The following is a 25,240-nucleotide window of genomic DNA, read 5'->3' on the forward strand; positions in this document are numbered from 1 at the left end:
GTACAAGGGTTTTGCCAGGGGTTTCTGGGGTACCTTCTCAGTCTGTCCGGGGTTACACCTTGCATAGATGGCACAGGACTTGCAGTATCTGTCGGGGAAGGAAGAGATGCTGGGTGCCACATAATACCTCTGTATTAGTGCATTCATCAATGTTTTGGACAGGTGGGCCGGGCCATGTGTCCACTGAACAACTGCTGGGTACAAGCAGCCTGGTAGACAAGGTCTCCTGCTTACTTCATATAGGCCATACTCGTTGGGTTTTGCTCCTTTCTTTTCCCACTGTTCAATCTCATCATCACTGGCTCCTGCTTGCAGCTCCTGTAGATATTTCCTAATCACTGGGTGGTTTTAGGGTGGGACCATGAGGCTGCCTGTTTGGCCACCTGATCGGCCAAGTGATTACCCCTTGCTTCTGCTGAGTTCAATTTTCCATGGGCCTTCACCTTGGTTTTCCAGCAGCTTATCTGACACAGTAGGGAGGTGTGGTGTTTCTTGTTTCATTACCTCAAAGCAGTAGTGTTCATAAGTTGAGGTGTCCTCATAATTTGTGTCAGCACCCCCCTCGGCAGTTGGGAGGAGGGTGGAAGTGTTGAGCACTTTGCAGCGCTGGAGGGTAACTTTGTCAGTGATGAGGAGGGAACACTGGAGACGGAGATGTCTGGCAGAGGAGAGGTGCTTGGGGGGGGGCGGGGTCTGTTTGAGGATAGCAGCAATGTCATGGGGGGGGGGGGGGGGGCAAAAGGACTAGATGATGTCCGAGTACTAGGTCCAAGGTCTTGTCCAAGAGGGCTTGGGTCACAAAGACGGCTCTGAGGCAAGATGGGCCACCTCTGGCCACTGGGTCCAATTGAGAAGAGAAATATCCGATGGGCCTGAGCTTGTTGCCATGAGCTTGAGTGAGGACTCCAGTGGCATGGCCTTGTCTTTCGGATACAAACAATTTGAAGGTCTTTTTATAGTCTGGTATTCCTAGTGCAGGTGCAGAGGAAAGGACTTGTTTGAGAAGAACAAAGTTGGACTTGGCTTCTGCGGAAGCTGAAAGGATCTGTCTTCAAAGCATCGTACAGAGGTTGCATCAGTAGAGAGGCTTCTTGAATCCATACTCTGCAATAGGAGATGAGCCCCAGGAATGTGTGGAATGCTTTAGGCCCCTAAGGCAGAGGAATCTTCTATATGGCTGTGACATGTTCCTGGGTGAGGTGTCTGGTTCCCTTTGAGATACAATGTCCGAGGAACACAACAGAAGTGGAGCACCACTGGAGCTTGGGTGTGGAAGCTTTGCAGCCTTGGCTGGCAAGGAAGCAGAGTAGGCTCACTGAGGCTGCTACCGCCGTTGGTAAGTCATCTGCACAGAGTAGCAAGTCATCCACATACTGGAGAAGCACAACAGTCGGGTTTTTAAGCTGCCAGGAGTTCAGGATGAGTGCCATGGCCTTGGCAAATTGGCTGGGGGAGTTCTGGGCGCCCTGTGGCTTCACTGTCCATGTGTACTGTTGACCCTCGTGGGTGAAGGCGATGAGGTAGTGGCAGGAAGGGTGTAGTGGAACGATGAAGAAGGCATTCGCCAAGTCCACAACTGTGAAGTAGGTAGCTGACGTGGTATTCTGGACCCCAGGGTATGTGGATTAGGCACAATGGGTGTGTCCAAAACTTGACAGCTCTGAGTTCCTGGACCATACAGTACTTGTCTGGTTGTCCCTTCGTGGTTTTCTTCTTCACTGGGAACAGAGGCGTTTTGCATCGTGAGATGCAGGGGATTAGTGCTCCATTCTTGAGCAATGCCTCAACTTGTTTGGTGATGGCTTCAGCTTGGGCTACCTTCAGAGAATTGAGCAATTGCTACTGAAAATGTATATACTTTATTAATCAATTATGAGTAACATGATATACAGGAAACATCAGGAATTTAAAAACAATACTGGCAGAACTGGATGTTTGTAAAAATGAGTCAATATCAATGTATAGACAATAGTAAATAAATACAACAGGGTGAAGACGTTCCTTGAGAAAGTCATCCCGACTAAACATACGTGGGAACGAGCGGTACTGGGCATACCATGGGTGAGTACACTGGCAGCTGAACATGTGCAAGTTAGACATTGTAGTAGTACATGAGGGGTGGTTATAGTCATTAAGACTGGCTGGGATATAGTGCATTCCACTTAGGACTTTAACTTAATATTGTGCAATATAGGGCTATGTGCTTTATATAATTTTATCCTTGAGACCCCCTCCCCCCCACTTCACCCTGTTGTATTTATGGATACCACAAGACTTCAATTTTGTCACAATTTTTTTCCCACTTTGCTGTGGATATTTTGGTAAAATGACTCATGTCACTGCAAAGTAGAATTGGTGGTGCAAAAAATTATGATTTTTAGAAGGTGATGAGGAAAAAATGAAAATGCAAAAATGGAAAAAACCCTGCGTCCTTAAAGGGGTACTCTGGTGAAAACCTTTTTTCTTTTAAATCAACTGGTGGCAGAAAGTTAAACATATTTGTAAATTACTTCTATGAAAAAATCTTAATCCTTCCAGTACTTATTAGCTGCTGAATGCTACAGAGGAAATTCCTTTCTTTTTGGAACACTGATGACATCACGAGCACAGTGCTCTCTGCTAACATCTCTGTCCATTTTAGCAACCATGCATAGCAGATGTATGCTAAGGGCAGCATGGTGGCTTAGTGGTTAGCACTGCTGCCTTGCAGTAGCTGGGGACTTGGGTTCAAATCCCACTAAGGACAACAATAAATAAAGTGTTATTATTATTATTCGTGATGTCATCAGAGAGCATTCCAAAAAGAAAAGAATTTCCTCTGTAGTATTCAGCAGCTAATAAGTACAGGAATGATTAAGATTTTTTAATAGAAGTAATTTACAAATATGTTTAACTTTCTGCCACCAGTTGATTTAAAAGAAAAAAGGTTTTCACCGGAGTACCCCTTTAAGGGGTTAGGCGGATTCTGCTCCAGACATTTTAGTCAATGGCGAGGACAATGTCCGCAGTTCACAACTGATTCAATCAGCGCTGGCAGCACTTGGGATCTCTGGCCACAAAAAATACAGCTGGAAATTCCAAGTGCATGAATCAGCATGAACATTGCTATCACCATAGACAGCAATGACTGCAGAGTGCCTACCACCTAAAGAATGAACAAAACCATTCTTTTGGCAGCAGAATTTCAGCGGCAGATCGTCTGTCGCTGAAATTCCGTAGTGTGAACCCACTTTATTTTTAAAAAAAATTTTTTTAACAGTACCACTGACCTTCCCTGATAAACTAATTGGCTAGTGGTTACCTGCCTGCCTCAACTGTACCCGCACAGCTACTAGCTAATCTACAGTGGCATTGATAACTAAACTTTACCCACCTTTAAAGAAGTAGTATCATGGACCAAGTCACAATTTTTTTTTTATATCATGTGAAAGTGCATCAGCTCACCATTCTGACAATCTGCTCCTCATGTATCTCACCCTCTCCCTTCTCCTGCAATCCCCTCTGAAAGATCGGTACTTCCTGTCTCCCATGATGCCTTTCAGTTCATCACAGAAGTAGCCCAGCCTAGACCAGTGCTTCCTAACCAGGGTGCCTCCAGCTGTTGTGAAACTACAACTCCCAGCATGCCTGGGAGTTTTAGTTTTGCAACAGCTGAAGGCACCCTGGTTGGGATACACTGACCTAGACACTGATCACTTTCCTAACAGCAGGCTCAGTGTTTCCCTTCCCCCTGCTTCTATTCTCAGGACATCTTCTTTTAGACTGACCTGCTGTCAGATTGTGATCAGTGCAGGGGAAAGCAGGGATCTCCCCCTCCCCCTCTGCTTCTTCTCGGGACATTGGGACATCGTTCTTGCTCTTATAAACACTGAGCTGGCTGTCAGATGCTTCCCTGCCGAGGAGATGAAGACGCTTGCTCAGCTCACTGGGGCTTCTATGATTGGCTGAAGCTGCACATGGGAGGTTCCCTTGCCGTGCACAGAGCTGGCTAAGCTGCAGAACTATGGGAAATTGTGACATCACGGCCCCCAGCATAATGCAGCTCAATGGGGGGGGGGGGGGTCGCAAGTCATCAGAACAGGGAGCTGCTGAACTTCCTCTCTGAACAAAGAAGCTAGAAAAACAGGTTTTACTTACAAGATGGGTAAAGTCAGTGATTTACAAAGTGATATAACTTTTGCTTCTGCATTTAACCCCTTAAGGACCGGGGTTTTTTCCGTTTTTGCATTTTCGTTTTTTGCTCCTTGCCTTTAAAAAATCATAACTCTTTCAATTTTGCACCTAAAAATCCATATGATGGCTTATTTTTTGCGCCACCAATTCTAATTTGTAATGACGTCAGTCATTTTGCCCAAAAATCTACGGTGAAACGGAAAAAAAAAATCATTGTGCGACAAAATTGAAAAAAAAAACACAGTTTTGTAAGTTTTGGGGGCTTCCGTTTCTAGGTAGTACATTTTTCGGTAAAAATGACACCTTATCTTTATTCTGTAGGTTCATACGATTAAAATGATACCCTACTTATATAGATTTGATTTTTTCGGACTTCTGGAAAAAATCATAACTACATGCAGGAAAATTAATACGTTTAAAATTGTCATCTTCTGACCCCTATAACTTTTTTATTTTTCCGTGTATGGGGCGGTATGAGGGCTCATTTTTTGCGCCGTGATCTGAAGTTTTTAATGGTACAATTTTTGCATTGATAGGACTTATTGATATAAAAAGTGACCAAAAATGCACTATTTTGGACTTTGGAATTTTTTTGCGCGCACGCCATTGACCGAGCGGTTTAATTAATGATATATTTTTATAATTCGGACATTTCCGCACGCGGTGATACCATATATGTTCATTTTTCTTTTTATTTACACTGTTTTTTTTTTTATTGGAAAAGGGGGGTGATTCAAACTTTTAATAGGGGAGGAGTTAAATGATCTTTATTCACTTTTTTTTTGCAGTGTTATAGGTCCCATAGGGACCTATAACACTGCACACACTGATCTTCATTATTGATCACTGGTTTCTCGTTTCTCATAAGAAACCAGTGATCAACGATTCTGCCGCATGACTGCTCATGCCTGGATCTCAGGCACTGAGCAGTCATTCGGCGATCGGACAGCGAGGAGGCAGGTAGGGGCCCTCCCGCTGCCCTGTCAGCTGTTCGGGATGCCGCGATTAGCCGCGGCTATCCCGAACAGCCCGACTGAGCTAGCCGGCCACTTTCGGTTTCACTTTTAGCCGCGCGGCTCAGCTCTGAGCGCGCGGCTAAAGGGTTAATAGCGCGCGGTGCCGCTATCGGCACTGCACGCTATTAGAGGCGGGTCCCGGCTTCACTATGACGCCGGGCCTGCCGTGATATGACGCGGGGTTACTGTGTAACCCCGCGTTATATCAGGAGAGCAGGTCCAAGGGCGTACCTGTACGCCCTTGGTCCTTAAGGGGTTAAAACACAATACTTTTTCTACATGGGACTTCTCCTTTAAGCCTGTGACACCTCCTGCACGGCCCCTCACTGCATAAAACTACACCCTGACCCAGAATCAGGACACAGAGGTGGTGAGAGCAGCGCACACAGCTAGGTGACATCATGAAGCCTTGTCAGCTCCACGTCCGATAAGGGAGATGAGCCTTGACCCGGCATGCGGCTGTGAACAGAAGGAGCGACTTTCCTTAGCTACCGCCGCTACCTCCTGTCGCTGCCTGGACGACGGACCCTGCCAAAGGGTACGGCGTTCCTGTTGTGAAAAAAATTCAGAAATGCTGTTCCCGTGCACTACTGCAGGACTAGAGCCCTGGTGGCTGCACCTCACACTTGTATACAGCACACATTTCACACACAGCGTCTGCACCTCACACTCGTACACAGCACGCAGTTCACACACACAGCGCCTGCACCTCACACTCGTACACAGCACGCAGTTCACACACACACAGCGCCTGCACCTCACACTCGTACACAGCACGCAGTTCACACACACACAGCGCCTGCACCTCACACACGTACACAGCACGCAGTTCACACACACACACAGCGCCTGCACCTCACACTCGTACACAGCACGCAGTTCACACACACACACAGCGCCTGCACCTCACACTCGTACACAGCACGCAGTTCACACACACACACAGCGCCTGCACCTCACACTCGTACACAGCACGCAGTTCACACACACACACAGCGCCTGCACCTCACACTCGTACACAGCACGCAGTTCACACACACACAGCGCCTGCACCTCACACTCGTACACAGCACGCAGTTCACACACACACAGCGCCTGCACCTCACACTCGTACACAGCACGCAGTTCACACACACACAGCGCCTGCACCTCACACTCGTACACAGCACGCAGTTCACACACACACAGCGCCTGCACCTCACTCGTACACAGCACGCAGTTCACACACACACAGCGCCTGCACCTCACACACGTACACAGCACGCAGTTCACACACACACAGCGCCTGTACCTCACACACGTACACAGCACGCAGTTCACACACGCAGCGCCTGCACCTCACACACGTACACAGCACGCAGTTCACACACGTACACAGCACGCAGTTCACACACACAGCACCTGCACCTCACACACGTACACAGCACGCAGTTCACACACACAGCGCCTGCACCTCACACACGTACACAGCACGCAGTTCACATACACAGCGCCTGCACCTCACACACGTACACAGCACGCAGTTCACACACACAGCGCCTGCACCTCACACACGTACACAGCACGCAGTTCACACACACAGCGCCTGCACCTCACACACGTACACAGCACGCAGTTCACACACACAGCGCCTGCACCTCACACACGTACACAGCACGCAGTTCACACACACAGCGCCTGCACCTCACACACGTACACAGCACGCAGTTCACACACACAGCGCCTGCACCTCACACAGGTACACAGCACGCAGTTCACACACACAGCGCCTGCACCTCACACACGTACACAGCACGCAGTTCACACACACAGCGCCTGCACCTCACACACGTACACAGCACGCAGTTCACACACACAGCGCCTGCCCCTCACACACGTACACAGCACGCAGTTCACACACACAGCGCCTGCACCTCACACACGTACACAGCACGCAGTTCACACACACAGCGCCTGCACCTCACACTCGTACACAGCACGCAGTTCACACACACAGCGCCTGCACCTCACACTCGTACACAGCACGCAGTTCACACACACAGCGCCTGCACCTCACACACGTACACAGCACGCAGTTCACACACACAGCGCCTGCACCTCACACACGTACACAGCACGCAGTTCACACACACAGCGCCTGCACCTCACACACGTACACAGCACGCAGTTCACACACACAGCGCCTGCACCTCACACACGTACACAGCACGCAGTTCACACACACAGCGCCTGCACCTCACACACGTACACAGCACGCAGTTCACACACACAGCGCCTGCACCTCACACACGTACACAGCACGCAGTTCACACACACAGCGCCTGCACCTCACACACGTACACAGCACGCAGTTCACACACACAGCACGCAGTTCACACACACAGCGCCTGCACCTCACACACGTACACAGCACGCAGTTCACACACACAGCGCCTGCACCTCACACACGTACACAGCACGCAGTTCACACACACAGCGCCTGCACCTCACACACGTACACAGCACGCAGTTCACACACACAGCGCCTGCACCTCACACACGTACACAGCACGCAGTTCACACACACAGCGCCTGCACCTCACACACGTACACAGCACGCAGTTCACACACACAGCACGCAGTTCACACACACAGCGCCTGCACCTCACACACGTACACAGCACGCAGTTCACACACACAGCGCCTGCACCTCACACTCGTACACAGCACGCAGTTCGCACACACAGCGCCTGCACCTCACACTTGTATACACAGCACGCAGTTCACACACCAAGCCTGCACCTCACACTTGTATACACCACACCAGTCACACATAGCGGCATAATAGGGCTCCGTTAGTCCCGCCCCCGGGCCAAGAGCCAATGACCTTTCCTCAGCGCGGCGCCTGCGCGGCGCCCACATGGCTCACTCTATATAAACATGGCTGCGGCTACAGCATGCTGCCGAAGAGAGGGTGTCCAGGGGCGGGATGGAAAGCAGCGGTACCGCCGTGTATGAATGAAGGTGTGCCTGCTCTGTAATACACCACACTGACAGTGAAGCACTCCTATCACACAGCCGTGCCCTGTAGCTAATGCATGCCAGCCCTTCAGTCAGCACCACTACAGCTGTGGTGAGCGATGCAATGCCGGGCAATCCCGGGGTGACTTCATCATCGGCGCTTTCCGGCAGCCTCATAGGAGTGTCCGCTCCTCAGCTTGCAGTGCCGGCTAAACCCCCCGACCATGCTAGCCTTGTGCCAGTCTCCCCGGCAGCCGTGTGCACCCTGGTGACCAAAGTCAACCATCCCGGTCCTAAAATGACAGCACCGCAGCAGGGAGCCCCCCTCAAAGCGGCCCCGGCGGCCATCCAGTTACCGGCAAACTTCCAGATCCCCCCCGGTGAGTATTAACGCCAGTGTCATGTGGATGGTTCACATTGTGCGCTTATTGCAGGACATAGGCATCAGTCACCTCTTATGGATAGGGATCTGTATCCTGCCTCCCCTATCACAGTTTCGGCTGTTAGGGCATGCTGAGTTTTGTAGTGTCACCTCAGGTGAGGGAATACTGCCCTATAGTCTCAGCATCACTACATAGCAGATCAGCCAGGGATCTGATTGAGATCGGTGTATGAATGGAACATACAGTAGTCATAGGCACCGATCACAATAGGATGGACTCTGTAGCAATGGAACCTACTAACCCAGTGTTTCCCAATCATGATGCCTCCAGCTGTTGCAAAACTACAACTCTCAGCATGCCCGGACAGCCTTTGGCTGTCCGGGCATGCTGGGAGTTGTAGTTTTGCAACAGCTGGAGGCACCATGGTTGGGAAACACTGTACTAACCAATGTTAGTGTACTGCTAAAAGTATGCATACAAAGCGCAGCTCCAACTTTATAGGGACCTGGTTAAAAGGAATCTGTCAGCACTATATGCTGCTAAGAGCTGCAGACAGTGTTGGATGGTTGTAAGTATATGTTCACACTGAGGAAATTATCAGAGACTTTACTCAGTGGATCTGTCCTGCATGGAATTGGCGCTATCCTCCATACCCTGCTGTATATGTTCTGAACAGAGGCTAAAATGTCATATTTTAACGCCTTAGCAGCAAATAGAGCTGACAGATTTCTGACATTTATTATGCATGACAGTTTAAAGAACTCACAATTTGTGTACCGCGCTAACCGCATGTCAAAAAGTGCATAAGAAAAAAATGCGCAATGCAAACTGGCATAAAGGTGAAAGTGTAAATTTGAAAAAAAAAAAAGATATGAAAATTTCCCCTCCCCATGTCTGTTTAATATTAAAGGAGTACTATCATGCAGAACAATTTAATTGTTTAAAAAGTACCTGTCCCCAAATAAACTTTTTTTTCTATACTAACTCAGGTTATGTTCCCTAACTACTCCTAACACTCCTCCCACCCTTAAAAAAAATTAAATTCAGAGCTTTAAAAAGCTGTGTATTTTACCTTTCTTCTTGCTCCCATAGTGCAATTTCCCAGCAAGTGGGCATTTCCCAGGAGGCATGACATCACTGAAGCCTGCTGGGGGACCACTTTCGCCCTCACATATTTGCAGCACTGTGATGAATAGAAGATCTCATGCTCTGTGCATCTTTCAGTGAGGCTCTGTGCAGCTGTCGATCAAAAGTGCAGAAAAAAATCTTCCTGAGTTTGGTCTCCTTCCAGGCCAGGAGGAGACCAAACTCACTGTATTAATTGTGGCAGGGAACAGAACAGCCACCTCTTGACTGTCTTTTTTTCAATTACATTTTAAACCTATTCATGTTGACAATTTTGAAAGCTTGTGAATGGGAAAGTGTCTGCTATTTACACAAGAAACACTATATTAAAATTTTTATTTGGTGTCAGGTATTCTTTAATTGTCTGATCGCGGGGGGTCAGTCCGCTGGCATCCCCCTGCGATCTCTTGAATGGCACCCTGGCTTACCCTGGGAATGGAGCTTGTCGACCCTTGCACAAAGTGGAGGCCAAAACGCCCCCTCCATGTTTCTCTGGGAGAGCCGGAGATGCAGCGTTTTGCTATCTCCTTCTCTCCCATTAGAGATACATGGAGGTGATTTGCCAGCTGCCACATTGTGCGGGGGTCGACATGCTTATTCCAAGGGACAACAGGGGTGTCATGCAGGAGATTGCAGGGGGGATCCTAGTGGTCAGACCCCCCACGATCAGACACTTATCCCCTATGCTTTAGATAAGGGATTATTTGTCCTGCCCAATAGTACTCACGTACTGCATCTGCTGCTGATTTGATGCATGAAAATCCGCAGGAAACTCGAATCAGACCTTCTGCGAGTTTTCTGCATCAAATCTGGACAAAAACTTGCATAAGGGTCCAGTGCGATTTTTACGCATATTTTTTATAGGTCAAATCCACTGAGATTTTGAACCCACGTATTGCCCAGTACCGGCGGATAGTCTGCTCTGGCTAAAGTACAAAAAGACCTGCTGCTGTCTTTGTAAAAATATTTAGGGCATATTTAATAATTTGCACCTTTTTCACTCCACTTTTTTTTTTTTTTTTTTAGCGTGCAGTTTTTTCCCTTTTAAGGAGTACTCTCGTGCAGAGTATTCCTGCTCCGTCCTGCCCGGGCTGCAAAATAAATGAAAATGAACCATCACTCACCTCCCTGGGTTCCCGCGGAGCGCCACTACAGCTATTCGGTCCTCCGGTCCATCTCCTTCATACTTCCGGGTGTAACGAAGCGTCACATGGCGCTCAGCCTATCACCGGCCGCCGTGATGTTCTGCCTCGCCCCATAATAGGCTGAGCGCCATGTGACGCATGTATAACGCTGCGGATGCGCTCTGTGGGACCCTACACATTTTTATTTTTTATTATATTCATTTTATTTTTTACACTTTTTTTTTTTTATGCTTTGGAATATCCTCAGACAGGCAGTTACTGAGGCAGACCTGGGGGTCATTATCAGACCCCCGGCTGCCCACTTAAGCAGCAGCACCCCACGATCATTGCAGGGTGCTTCTGGAGAGAGACAGAGGGAGCCCCCTCTCTGTCAAACTCCTTAAAACTCACAGTCGCTTCTGACCGCGGCTGTAAGGGTTACTTCTATCCCAGCAGTTCGGCAGGCCCCCGCCTGCTGGGGATCACATGCAGCACCCCGCAATCGCATTACAGGGGGCTGCAGGGGAGACAGAGAGAGCCACCCTCACTCTGTCTGTCAAACCACTTACAGCCTGCGGTCACTTCCAACCGTGGCTGTAAGGGTTAAAACTGCCTGGACCGAAGTTTACTTCCGTCCCAGCAGTTGCAATCTTGTGGGTACACTGGGCAGTACCCACACGATCCATGGACGTGTATACGCATCCTGGTGCGGAAAGTGCATCCCGCCTTGACGTGGATACTTGTCCATGGTCTGTAACGTCTTAAGTACCAGGATGCAAGGGCGTATCTGTACGTTTTTTGTTCCTAACAGGTTAAACCAATATCTAATGCATCAAACTAATCATTATTATCATGTGAAAAAGATGGTTTTAGTGCATTGTTTGTCTTTATGCCACCCATTCAGTGGAGTGAGATTGTGAAAATGATTGCAACTTATGTGAAAGTGTATGCTCTGTTGCCTGGTAACAGAAAGGTCACAGTTCAGAGAGGAAACCAGGAAGTGATCAGATCCATGATGGGGGGGCAAGAACAGTACAGGGATGTAGGCAATTTCATTTGCCCTCCTTTACATAAACATTTATGTGGTGCTCATCTGATTTTAAGATTTGCTTTGTGTTGCAGATATAGCACTTATACCAGTTAGTATATAGAAGCTGTTCTTGTCACCCCTTCAGCTGTTGTGCAGCACACGTGTTACACATTGGGGGAGATTTATCAAAACCTGTCCAGAGGAAAAGATGCTGAGTTGCCCATAGCAACCAATTAGATTGCTTCTTTCATGTTCTGGAGGCCTTTTTTCCCTACCAAATTTTATTTATACACATATAGACACTCGCACCAATCTATACGACATTGTATAGAGGCCTTTTCAAAAATGAAAGAAGCAATCTGGTTGCTATTGGCAACTCTACAACTTTTCCTCTGGACAGGTTTTGATAAATCTCCCCCATTGGGGGGAATAAATAAAGACTGAAAATGAAAATGGTCTGGTTTTGCTAATAGCAGTCAATGACAGCTTTGAAAGCTGATCTTTGTTTCAGGCAGATTGATAAATCTTCCCTTTATGTTTTTACAGTCTTTATTTGTGTCCCCCCCACATCGTATTTTGAGCTCAATTGAACAGATGTTTTTTCGTCTCTACAGGTACTGTTCTTATAAAAAGCAGCAATGGGCAGCTTATGCTGGTCTCTCAACAAGCTTTGGCACGAGCTCAGGCCCAGGTACAGAATTCAAGTGCAAGACCACCTATATCTTCCAGTGGCCCCACCATACAGATCTGCAGCTTACAGGTAACAGTGCAAACAACTTGTGTTTGTTAATGTGACATAAGCCCATATACAGTGAATACCACCACTGTAACATAGATTGGAAATGTACATGTTTTTTTTTTCCCACCTCTGTAACATAGATGGGAACTGTATATGTTTTGTTTCCGTAGTTTCACTGTAAGGCTTAAAACACATGTAGCAGATATGTTGTGGATTTTTTTTTTTCTGTAAATAGTTTTTATTAAAGTTTTATAAACAAGTATACAAGAACAACGGTTACTTTTTCCGCTCTGGACATCAAATGTATAGATACAATCTTGCATGAGACAGTGTTTCCCGGCCCACACAAAGGAGGAAAGAAGTTTCTGTGAAGCTTTGAAAAAAGATGGGGGAGAGAGAGAGGTAGTGTTCTGAATAGCTAGAGAAAACGGGGTAAGAGAAACATTTTAAAAGGGGCAACCCTGCCCACCCAAGAGATCTCTGATGTTCCCAACCTGTTTGCTTCTGTTGTAATTGTTGTTAAAAGCGGGATATAGTTGTTGGTGTACAAAGTTTTAAAGGGATAAGATAACTGAATACCTAAATATTGTAGGGAATCTGTTCCCCAATCAAAGGAGTAAGCCCTTTTTAAATCTTCCGCCCATTGGGTAGGAAGATTAATTGGTAAAGCTTGCGTTTTGTTCCATTGAGATGATAATATGAGAGCCTGCCAAAAGGCTAACAGCCGGGAGGGAGGTTAACGGTTCTGTGAGAGATAATATAACATCATCGGCATATAATGATATGACGTGTTGTGGATCCCATCACCACTCCCCTAATAAAGGTGTTCTGTCTGATTGCCTGCGCCAACGGTTCCATAGATAAAATATAGATTAATGGCGATAAAGGGCAACCTTGCCTGGAACTGTTTGTTATAGCAAAAAAAATCTGAGAAAGAGCAGTTAGCTAGAACTCTAGCGGATGGGCAAGAGTATAGGGACCTTATTGCTATAAAGATCGCGCCAGTAAACCCCATTTGGTTAAGTATTGAGAAGGCATACGACCACCGGAGGCGGTCCAACACCTTCTCGGCGTCCAAGGCCAGCAGCAGGGCAGTGGTCCTGGCAGTCTCCAAGTGGGAAAGAATGTTAAGGAGTCTTCTAGTGTTATCCGATGCCTGTCTACCCACCACAAAACCTGATTGATCTGGTCAGTGTCGGAAGCACCAAAGCTACACGGGAGGCTATAATCTTAGCGAATATTTTTATATCTTTGTTTACCAATGAGATGGGGCGGAAATTTTGGGGACGGTCAGGAGATTTACCCGGTTTTGGTAATGCTGTTATGGTGGCTTGTACATTTTCGGATGGGAAGGAGCCCGTGGACATGGCAAATCTGCACACAGCAGCAAGATGTGGGGATAAAATAGATTGAAAGCGTTTATAGTAGGAGTTTATAAAGCAATCTGGGCCAGGAGCTTTATCTGGGGGGAGAGAATTTTTAGTTTTTTGGACTTCCCCTACCGTTATTTCTGCATTTAATAGTTGCAATTGTTGAGATGACAGGGATGGGAGATTGAGTTTATTCAGGAAGGACAATGTGATAGAATCAATATCTGGGGGAGACGTAATAGAGTCATGTAAGTTGTAAAGTTGTACGTAAAAAGATTGAAAGCCACTGGCAATGTCTGCAGGAGTATAGAGTTTGTAATTGGTAGTAGGGTGGGTAAGTATGGTATGCGGGCCTTCACTTGTCTCTGCTTCAGACGTCTCGCAAGGAGTTTGCCTGCCTTATTATCTTGTGTGTAATAAGTAGCCCTCAATTTTGTATGTGACTTTTCATAAGGGTCCAATAGGAGACACCTAAGATCTCGCCTATGGGCAGCAACCTGTTCCGCTAGTGCCTGAGAAGGATTAGTTTTGTTAGCTTGTTCAGCTCTGCTTAATAGTTTTATAATATCTGTTGGCTTTGCTTCTCGTTGCTTTTTAATAGATGAGCTATATTTTATGCAAAGCCTCCTAATGACAGCTTTGTGACAGTTCCATAGTACGATGGGATCTGATACAGAGCTGGCATTGAGTATAAAATATTCTTCAATATCCCTCTGGAGGCACTGGGAATACTGCGGATGCGTCCATAGCAATGGATTGCTGCGCCAAGAGTATGCAGGCGGGGAAGAACTATTATCCTTAAACTGTAGTGTTATAGCAGCATGGTCAGACCATTTAATGGTCTCTATGGTGGAGTGAAGAGCAGCTGCGAGACTAGACCTATCTAAGACAAATAAATCAATACGTGAATACGTATTATGTACTCCTGACAGGAAAGTATAGTCTCTCTCTACATCATGTTGAATGCGCCATATATCGTAAAGGTCGTGTTCCCAGAAAAGAGCAGAAAGAGGCAAAGGGGTAGAGCGGTGTTGAGGGGAGGAGTCTAGAGCGGGGTCAGGGATAGAATTGAAATCACCACACAAAATCAAAGAGCCCCAGGGGGATTTGCGCACTACTCGCAATAGGCATTTTAAAAATCTGCCCTGTCCTGTGCACTTAAGAATCACATACCTTCCATTTTTGTCTGAGATAACCTATTGCATGCTGAAGGCGATCGTATTTCTGATTGCAATGGCGACACCCCTGAATTTGGAGCTATGAGAGTGAAAAACATGAGAATAAGCGTGGTGTTTCAGGCAGAAAGCATCTTTTGAGAGTAGATGTGTCTCCTGTAAGCATATGTCACAGTGCAAATTATGTGCTACTTTCCATAAATGTGACCTCTTGTGACGTGTATTAAGACCGTTCACATTGATACTAACAATATTAATTACTATCTTGACAGATTACATACAGGATAAATATGAACTAGCCAGATATAGACATGGTGGTGGCGGGGCGCACCTCCCAGCCAGCATGCGCCTGCCGTTCGGGAATGGACATTGCAAAGGAGATCTTGGTAGTAAGTGCAGCAAAACATAAAAACACACAATAAACTGGTCAAAACAGAGAACAAGACAAAGAGGAAAAAGAATGGCACATGCAAGCACATGTCACTCCTCAAGGAGTGGGGGTTAGAGTCCTCTCTGTAGCCGGGCAGCACAGAAGCAACGCCAGAGCCCGCACATCAGTTAGACAGGCAAGTCACCGCTTCTTTTAGGCAGTCGACCAGTCTTTGGTAACGGTGAGTGGACGTGGAGGTTTAAATCTGCTTGAGGAGTCACGGAAATCCGTGGCAGAAAGGGGTATTTTCCTTTTAACAAGCAACTCCTCTCCTTCCTCAACCGTTTTAATCACGTGGACCGTGTTCTCTCTTTTAATGAGCAGACAGACTGGGAAACCCCATCTATACAAGATTTTTTCTGCCCGTAAGGCTGTGGTAATAGGTAGTAGAGCCCTTCGAGCTTGTAGCGTGCCTGCGGATAGGTCAGTGTATACAGTCACTTTATGGTAGGGAGCAGGTAGGCCATTGTTGCGTCTGGCGTGTTCCATCAGGCGCTCCTTGATATGAAAAAAATGCACACGGGCGAGTACATCTCTGGGTACTGTTTCATCCAAATGACGGGGTCGGGGGACTCGGTGTGCTCGATCAATAGTCAAGTCCTGCAAAGTACAATCAGGTAAAGTTTGCTTTATGAGATTGCGCACATAATCAGGAATCTCCTGAGGTGCCACAGATTCTGGGATTCCTCGCAATTTGACATTGTTGCGGTGGCTGCGGTCCTCAAGATTCGCCACTTTGCCCTTAAGTGCAGAAAGTTCATCCTCAGCAGTATAGTGCAGGTCTATCAAGTCATTATGCGATTTAGCAAAGTCTCCAAATTTTTGTTCAATATGGTCTACTCTAGAACCTATTTCTTGAATGGAGGTTTGCAGAGGGCACACTACCGTCTGCATGTCGTTCAGAAATGTAGTGCGCAATAACAGTAACATGTCCCTCATTGTGTTGTCTGTTAGAGACTTGTCTGCTACAAGCATTGCGGCCAGTAAATTTGCGTCTTGGGTATAGTTGCTGAGAATTATATCAGGTTGTCCTACCTCCTCAGTCCCAGGCAAGGGAGAGTGGGTCTGGTGTGTTGCTAGGCTGTTATTAGATCTCCCTCCATTACTGCTGCCTCGTCCGGCCGGAGAAGAGCTGCCGCTCTGTGGAGCAGAACGGGGCTCTCCCAAGGTAAGGACCCGAGCTTGGGAGTTGTTTGTCACCCCCGCTGCAGAGGTGGGTAAAGCTGTTCTCTGCTGCACCGGATCAGAGGAGGATCACCTGTGTTGCTGCTCCGCTGGAGACGCGCTGCGATCCCTGCTGTGAGGTGAGCGCTGAGCTGTTAGTGAGTGGAGGCTCCGTCGGCGCCATCTTGGAGGAAGGCCGCTCTCGGTACGAAGCTAAATTTCGCCAGGGAGCCTCGGCGATTTTTGCCTCCGCCATGTCACTGGCATCATCCAGGAGTCTTGGGTATTAGTTAGTGCCGGTTTAAGAGGTGTATGCTGCGGTTAGGTCGCTTTGTGCAGGGCTGGCGTACGGAGCTCTACAGATGCGCGACCATGCGCCTCAGCAGCCAGGCCACGCCCCCGATATGTTGTGGATTTAACACATCAGAGGTTTGGATACTGAACATCTGACAAGGCATTTTGCTCTGTCGTAAAATTGAGCGCATTCAGAATTTCCTTTGTGTACATGGTACCTGAGATTATGTTCATACTGTGGAATTTCAACAAGTAGTCCCCTTGGTGAATTTCCATAGTGGATGCTCACTGTTTACAGTGGTCCGGAATTGATGCTGTCCAAATAAAAAGGGAACTTTTCTGTTGGATTATGACTATAGAACATATTCCATCTTCCAGCTGGATCCAATTCCTCATTTTATATGGAATGTAAACAAAGCCGCAAAATCTCATTAGGATAAACGGGGGGAGGGGGGGGGGGGTCTACTACAAGCAGAATCCATACAAATTAACAGTGTGAATAGGGGCATGGTCCATTGCCCCTTTTGCCCTTTTGCTGCAGTGCCCCACTTTTCCACCAGTAGTAACAGTAGCCCCTCCATCTTTCTCCTGTGATTGTAGCTGTGCCGTGTAGTAGTCATAGAGGGCACTTTACCCTTTAGATCACAGACATTATGTTCAGAACGCTGGGTTTGGGCGGCCGTGGTCGTCATGTCACGCCATCCTCCCTCGTGATGTCACGCCCCATCCCGTCACGACCACGGCTGCCCAAACCCAGCGTTCTGAACAAAATGTTCAGAATGATGGGTGACTGCACGAAGATCGCAGGGTTCCCAGCAGCCAGACCCCCTGTGCGATTAGACATATAATTCTTTGGATAGTGGATAAGATGTCAAGGGCCAGAGTACCCCTTTAATGGTGGGATGATCTCCAGAGATCATTTCTATTTTGTTTGTGGTTCATCTAGGTATGGTAACACTTCCTTTTTTTTTTTTTTTTTGTATTTTGTTGAATTCTCTAATATACTGAATTAAAAGTTTATCAATAAAAAGGTATACAATATTTCCTTATATTTCTTTGTAAATGTATAGCAACTGTTAAAAAATGACAAACAGCCCAATAAAAATGCTAATTCACAATTTGCCATCACATCACTATATTCTTTTTTTCTGTCTGTAAGACCCTATGCTATTATTCATATAGTGGTGCTTGATACTGCTGGCACTTTACTGATTCCTCTGATTGGCACTAGCACTTTAGATCCTCTATTTACGCTGCTTATTTTGTGTATCTTCTATTATTGTATGCATATTGAAGATCTAATAAACATTCTTGCTTGATATCATTATAGTGATCTTAATTTCGAGCTAGGTTGATGAGAAATATATTCAGTTTTTCTGGCCTATTTTTTTTCAAATTTTTTTTTATACCTATTTATGTTGGTAACTTCAATGGAACTGAGCTGCAATACCACACACAACCTGAGGACAGGTGTGGCACTTTTTTTGGAAGGGATATGCTCTGTTATAGATAATACCCTTAAAAAATATAAGTTTGCTTGCTCAGCAAATACAATGTGCTGTATGAGATCTATGTTCTCTGTATTATTGAACATACCATACAAGTAAATAGAGCTCATACAGCACATTGTAGATCCGGTGCAAGCAAACATATGTAAATATTTTAATGTAGACCTATGAAAAAAATATTTTTTGCACCCTAACAAGTACATAGGAAGAACACATAATTGCTTTTGCAAGGTGTCCATAGCTTCAAACCTAATGATTTATTTGCTTATAATTCATTGTTTTGCTTTTAAAGAATTCCAGAAACCAGCTGGTATCAAACCTGGCAAGTGGCAGTGAGAAAACTGTACCTCTGTCTGCAGCCTTGGCACCTGTGACCCAAACAGTAACCTTTCAGAGGAGCCCTAATGTAATGCAAGTATGTATTGATCGGCAAAGTAAAATAAACCTGCACCCTTTTGTTTTTTCATTTTACAATCCATATGTAATTCTTCTAAGAGTGAGCACTGTTTATTTGTAGTAACATTCTAGTGGTGTCTACCCTTTTTTGTATATACCTTTTATAGCTTCAAAGCCATAGAATACTCTGCCTGTCTGCATCCACCCCTGGGGGAAAGCTTATGAGCTTACTACATCCTATGTATACATTACACTCAATAATAACTCAGTGTACAGTAGGGTCCAAAGCCAACCTCGTTGGGGCCTGCTTGCAGCCAGGGTTTTACTTTTTAAAGGAGTATTTCAGGGTGTACATTTTTGTTTAGGATGGTGTAAAAAATAAAAAATAAAATAAAGAAAAGCCTATATTCTTCTCTGCCCCACCACCGCCTTTCTGATGGAGCTCAGTACTGTAGCTCACAAGGATTTGGAGCAATGGATATTTCTAACATAAATCTTTTCCACACAAGAAACAGGAGGGCAGTATAACATTAAAAAAAACTACTCATCTTCCTCTGATCCCCACCAGTGCTGTTCTGACAGTGCTGGTCTCCACTGTCAGCACTTCTTTTTCTATGTCCTGACACACCCAAGAAATTCCCATTCCCCCTATCACAGCGGCCAGTGATTGGCTGACCAGTAGAGATGAGCGAACTTACAGTAAATTCGATTCGTCACGAACTTCTCGGATCGGCAGTTGATGACTTTTCCTGCATAAATTAATTCAGCTTTCAGGTGTTCCCGTGGGCTGGAAAAGGTGGATACAGTCCTATGAGACTCTTTCCTAGGACTGTATCCACCTTTTCCAGCCCACCGGAGCACCTGAAAGCTGAACTAATTTATGCAGGAAATTCATCAACTGCCCAGCCGAGAAGTTCGTGACAAATCGAATTTTACTGTAAGTTCGCTCATCTCTACTGACCAGTCTTGCACCTGCACTATTGATGTTAAGTGTGGTGCACGGGCTGTAGGTGCCTTAGGCCATGTTCACGTGGCTCAAAATGTGCGGAATGTCCGCCACAGGAATACTGCTCTGAAATTCCACCATGTAACCATAGCATCTCAGAAATTCAGTGTGCTCCACTCTTTGCAGCAACAGTAAGTGTGACACAGGGAAGGGAAGACAGGGAAGGTAGGGGGGGAAGGAGCAGTGAGGTGTGTCAGACCTAGTCACTCATGCGACTTGCCAATGCCTCTTTGGCTCTTTAGGAAAGGTATAAGCTGCAGTTTTATCAGTTTTCACAACAAGGACAGCAACAACAAAGGTATAGTTGCGTAGCGGCTCGTACAATAAAGCTATCAGCAGCTTTGATCACACCTGAGCGTTGACAGATTCCCGTTATTGTTATTGAAGGGGCAAAAATGAACAAGTGTGTGTGTGTGTGTGTATATATATATATATATATATATATATATATATATATATATTTATTCTGCAGTTTTTCCTCTTTCTTAAATATTATTTTTTTCTGTTACAGTCTACTGGTGCACAAAGTGGAATTGTAAAGGTCTCCTCATCTGTACCCTCTAAGGCAAATACTTCTGTTCCTGGACCTACATTAGTTAGGATTTGCACTACTCCACAATCAGTCGCTAACAACCAAGGAGCCTCTGCAGTAATAATTAGAGCCTCTACCCCGTCCGCTGTAACTGTTTCAAGCACTTCACCTGCTGCCACAACAACTACACCATCTGCAATGGGTATCAAAGGCTCGTCTGCCCTGGCATTAAATTCCAGCACTGTCACAGTTCTACCTGTAAGAACTTCAATATCTCCACTTACACCCATTGCAGTAAATACCTGCAGTTCTGTTGTGATGCCAACTACAACTGTATGTCCTTCGCAGGTGCCAGCATCTCCTGCCAACTCTGCTATACCTATCCCTGCTAAACAAGTAACAGCAAATCTGGTTAAAACCTACATTCCATCAAGTGGACCTCCAGCTGTTACTAGTTCTACTGTCAAGATAACTGGCAGTAATAGTTGCAGTGCAACTACTCCTGTTGGGACATCCATCATAGTATCCAGCATATCCCCAGCTACAACTTTGGTTACCTCATCTATGAAAGAAAATAACCGACCAATTCAAATACAAGCAAGTGTACAATCTGTAGCCACTAATACGAATCTCTGCAAAGCTGAGCCTCCAAATAAACCACAAAATACACAGCCTTCTAATACTACAGTAAGCATTTGTGTTCTCCTGTTACAACTAGTTTGTGGTTACCTTATGATTTTAGTAACATTGGATAACATTATTCTTTTGTCTATAAGTTTGTTGCTAACTTATGAACACAGTAACATACTGTCAGTTCTTGCTGGGTAAGGTTACTGACTAAAAAATCTCTATAGGGATATAATGGCTTCAGCAAATAAAGTTATATGTAATGAAAAATTGCTTTCTATATTAGTTTTTGATGTTTTGTTAATCGGTAGATAACACAATAGAGGACAGAATACTCTTAAAATTAATATTTGTGCTGAGAAGTGGCAGATTAAGTTTAAAGTGAATCTGTCAGCTTAGTCCTCTTTCACACTACCGTTGTCACACGGTAGTGTGACGGCCGCCAGGGAGAATAGCTGGAGAAAAAAATACTGCTTGCTCCATCTTTTTCTCCCGCTGAAAAACAGAGGAGCCTGACGGACCCAATTGACTATAATGGGGTCCATCAAGACTTGCTGTTGGCCGTTGCGCCCTGTCAAAATGATGGCCATCAAACTAAAAAAAAAAATTGACGGACGTTCTTGACAGGGCGCAACAGCAGTGTGAAAGAAGCCTTATTTTGCCAAAAGAGCTGCCCTTAGACATTCCATCTGTGGCATGTGCCAGCAGAACAAGCCATTGCTTAGACTGCTTCAAAAGGCAGTCTCCATAGATGGCAATGAATTTCCTAGCGCATTCCACTGAAAAAATTTACTTTAGTTCGTAATTTCCACAGACGTCTGCTGGGGTAATTCCGTAGTGTGAATTCGCTATAGATAATAACTTTTTCCTATGATCGTGTATTATTGTCTTTCATTTTCTTGATTTAGCAGGAGTTAAATTTGGGGTCTAAGCTAAGAAAATGCACTTTTTTTTTTTATATAACAGCGGTATTTTGAAAGTAGGCAAAGTACAGGTAAATGGCTTGCTTCTATTTCTGGAGCAAAACAGGGTGTTTTATATATTGGCGTTTTATTGGGTTCTTCTGATGTAGAGGTCACTGAGGACTGATGAATTTTAGATATGTCGCAGGAGGGTGCAGGGGTGAGATCCATTTTTTTTCGCTTAAATGGGCACGGTCATTAATACAGTTTTGCATATGATATAGCATTTAAAATAAGATTTGTAATTTAGTTCCTGTTAAAAAAATAAATAAAAAGTGTTTTTATGTCACTTTTCTTGCCTTAAAAATCTGGCCACTAGGGGTCTCCCTTCTGGTCCAGGCTGCATTCCCTCTGTTCAAAATCAGACTTTTGTCTCCTGAAGGATTGGCAGGAGAGGAGACAAAATTCAGAAGTGCGGTCTGGCCATAGGCAGTGAATAGTACTCGCTCTCTGCCTGTGTATGAAACAGGGAGAGCGAGTGCTATTCACTGCCTATGGCCAGACAGGACTTCCTTAGTTTGGTCTCCTGCCAGGAGACCAAAGTCTGTGCTTTTGAGCAGACGGAATGCAGTCTGGACCAGAAGGAGACCCCTAGGGGCCAGATTTATAAGGCCGTGAAAGTGACATAAAAATATATATATTTTTATTTTATTTTTTACAGGGAGTAAATTACAAATCTTATTTTTACCTGCTGTATCATATGCAAAAATAATCATTTTAACCCCTTAAGGACCAGGCCAATTTTCACTGTAGGACCAGAGCATTTTTTGAACATCTGACAACTGTCACTTTAAGCATTAATAACTCTGGGATGCTTGTACCTTTCATTCTGATTGAGAGAGAGCTTTTTCGTGACATATTCTTCATTGTTAGTGGTACATTTTTGTCGATACTCTCATCATTTAATGGTGAAAAATTCAAAACTTTTATGAAAAAAATTGAAAATTTTGCATTTTTCTAACTTTGAAGCTCTCTGCTTGTAAGGAAAATAGACATTCCAAATAAATAATATTTTGATTCACAAATACAATGGGGGACATTTACTAATCTAGTCTATTCTGGGTATGCTTATAGACCAGCGTATGTGGTAGTCTCCTGTCTATTGTGCTCCTAATTTATCAAAAGTCTCACAGCCCTTGATAAATTCTGTGCTCATACTTCAGGGTCTACAGCTTAAACTGCATTTAGACCTGCTCCAACATGGTCTGACATTTCAGCGTATTTTGGGCAGATGCGACTTGTCGCACAAAAGTCGCACTTGACAAATTCAGCACCAATGCATTTTCCAATGCATTTCCGTCTAAAATAGACTAGCATGCATCATGTTCTAAAAATCGTCTACAGCAAAAGTCGCACATATTTAGACCGATTTTCTGTGCAACAAATTTAGACAGGAAAAAACTGTCTAAATCCTTTGATAAATCTCCCCCAATATGTCTACTTTATGTTTGCATCATAAAGTTGACATGTTTTTACTTTTGGCAAACATCAGAGGGCTTCAAAGTTCAGCAGCAATTTTCCAATTTTTCACAACATTTTCAAAATCTGAATTTTTCATGGGCCAGTTTAGGTTTGAAGTGGATTTGAAGGGCCTTGCTATTAGAAATACCCCACAAATGACCACATTATAAAAACTGCACCCCTCAAAGTATTCAAAATGACATTCAGTAAGTGTGTTAACCCTTTAGGTGTTTCACAGGAATAACAGCAAAATAAAGGAGAAAATTCCAAATCTTCATTTTTTACACTCCCATGTTCTTGTAGATCCAGTTTTTGAATTTTTACAAGAGGTAAAAGTAGAAATATCCTCTCAAAATTTGTAACCCAATTTATCTCGAGTAAGGAAATGCCTCGTGTATGTCAAGTGTTCGTGCAGTAGAGGGCTCAAAAGGGAATGAGCAACAATGGGATTTTGGAGAGTGAGTTTTTCTGAAATGGTTTTTGGGGGGGCATGTCACATTTAGCAAGCCCCTATGGTGCCAGAACAGCAGAAAAACCCCACATGGCATACTATTTTGGAAACTACACCCCTCAAGACACAAAACAAGGGGTCCAGTGAGCCTTAACACCCCACAGGTGTTTGACGACTTTTCGTTAAATTTGGAAGTGTAAATGATTTTATTTTTTTTTCCACTAAAATGCTGGTTTTCCCTCAAATGTAAAATTTTTACAAGGGATAATAGGACAAAATGCCCCCCAAAACTTGTAACCCCATCTGAGTATGGAAACACCCCATGTGTCGACGTCAAGTGCTCTGCTGGCGCACTACAATGCTCAGAAGAGGAGGAGTCACATTTGGCTTTTGAAAAGCCAATTTTGCTGAAATGGTTTTTGGGGGGCATGTCGCATTTAGGAAGCCCCTATGCTGCCAGAACAGCAAAAAAAAAAGCCCCACATGGCATACTATTTTGGAAACTACACCCCTCAAGGAACGCAACAAGGGGTACAGTGAGCCTTAACACCCCACAGGTGTTTGACGACTTTTTGTTAAAGTTGGATGTGTAAATGAAGAAGAGAAATTTTTTTCACTAAAATGCAGTTTTTTTTCTCCAAGGGGTAATAGGAGAAAATGACCCCCAAAATTTGTAACCCCATTTTTTCTGAGTATGGAAATACCCAATGTGTGGAGGTCAAGTGCTCTGCTGGCGCACTACACTGCTCAGAAGAGGAGGAGCGCCATTGAGCTTTTGGAGACAGAATTTGGTTGGAATAGAAGTCAAGGGCCATGTGCTTTTACAAAGCCCCCCCGTAGTGCCAGAGCAGTGAACCCCCCCACGTGACCCCATTTTGGAAACTACACCCCTCACAGAATTTAATAAGGGGTGCAGTGAGTATTTACACCCCACTGGCGTTTGACATATCTTTGGAACAGTGGGCTGTGCAAATGAAAAATAACTTATTTCATTTTCACGGACCACTGTTCCAGAAATCTGTCAGACACCTGTGGGGCGTAAATGCTCACTGTACCCCTTATTACATTACATGAGGGGTGTAGTTTCCAAATTGGGGTCTCGTGGGGGGGGGGGGTCCATTGTTCTGGCACTATGAGGGCTTTGTAAACACGTGGCCTTCAATTCCGGACAAATTTTCTCTTCAAAATCCCAATGGTGCTCCCGCTCTTCTGAGCATTGTAGTTTGCCAGCAGGGCACTTTACATCCACAAATGGGGTATGTTCTTACTCAGAA

The 25,240-nt window shown here is 45.2% G+C and overlaps 2 protein-coding genes across 7 annotated transcripts in view; one reads left to right on the top strand and one right to left on the bottom strand.

The window, feature by feature from the left end:
- Positions 1-752: 752 nt before the first annotated feature.
- On the bottom strand, positions 753-8,003 carry LOC130274570 (uncharacterized). Its single transcript, XM_056523005.1, has 3 exons — positions 7,960-8,003; positions 5,691-5,940; positions 753-1,818 (listed from the first exon to the last, which is right to left on the bottom strand). Exons 1-3 carry the CDS (start codon positions 8,001-8,003, stop codon positions 1,399-1,401), a joined length of 714 nt encoding a protein of 237 aa, XP_056378980.1. The 3' UTR covers positions 753-1,398.
- Positions 7,893-25,240, top strand: part of TAF4B (TATA-box binding protein associated factor 4b) — a 139,788-nt gene continuing 122,440 nt past the window's right edge. Inside the window, exons 1-5 of one of the 6 annotated variants that reach the window (XM_056521763.1) lie at positions 7,893-8,569; positions 12,466-12,611; positions 18,824-18,946; positions 20,445-20,723; positions 20,814-21,152. In XM_056521763.1, coding sequence (XP_056377738.1) covers positions 8,263-8,569; positions 12,466-12,611; positions 18,824-18,946; positions 20,445-20,723; positions 20,814-21,152 — 1,194 coding nt within the window. In that variant the 5' untranslated portion in view covers positions 7,893-8,262. Of the gene's footprint in view, positions 8,570-11,520; positions 11,611-11,815; positions 11,961-12,460; positions 12,612-18,823; positions 18,947-20,444; positions 21,153-25,240 lie in introns of those variants that run through there. The other 5 variants (XM_056521761.1, XM_056521762.1, XM_056521765.1 and 2 more) reach the window with 5 other exon arrangements.

Source organism: Hyla sarda, chromosome 5 (assembly GCF_029499605.1).
Source record: "Hyla sarda isolate aHylSar1 chromosome 5, aHylSar1.hap1, whole genome shotgun sequence".
NCBI lineage: Eukaryota > Metazoa > Chordata > Amphibia > Anura > Hylidae > Hyla > Hyla sarda.

Coding starts and splice junctions, on each gene's coding strand:
- LOC130274570 (XM_056523005.1), bottom strand. CDS start 8,003: ATGTGTGACTGGTGTGGTGTATACAAGTGTGAGGTGCAGGCTTG. Junction 5,941..7,959: donor AAGTGTGAGGTGCAGGCTTG/GTGTGTGAACTG, acceptor TGTGAGGTGCAG/GCGCTGTGTGTGTGTGAACT. Junction 1,819..5,690: donor CGTCCAGGCAGCGACAGGAG/GTAGCGGCGGTA, acceptor AATTCTCTGAAG/GTAGCCCAAGCTGAAGCCAT.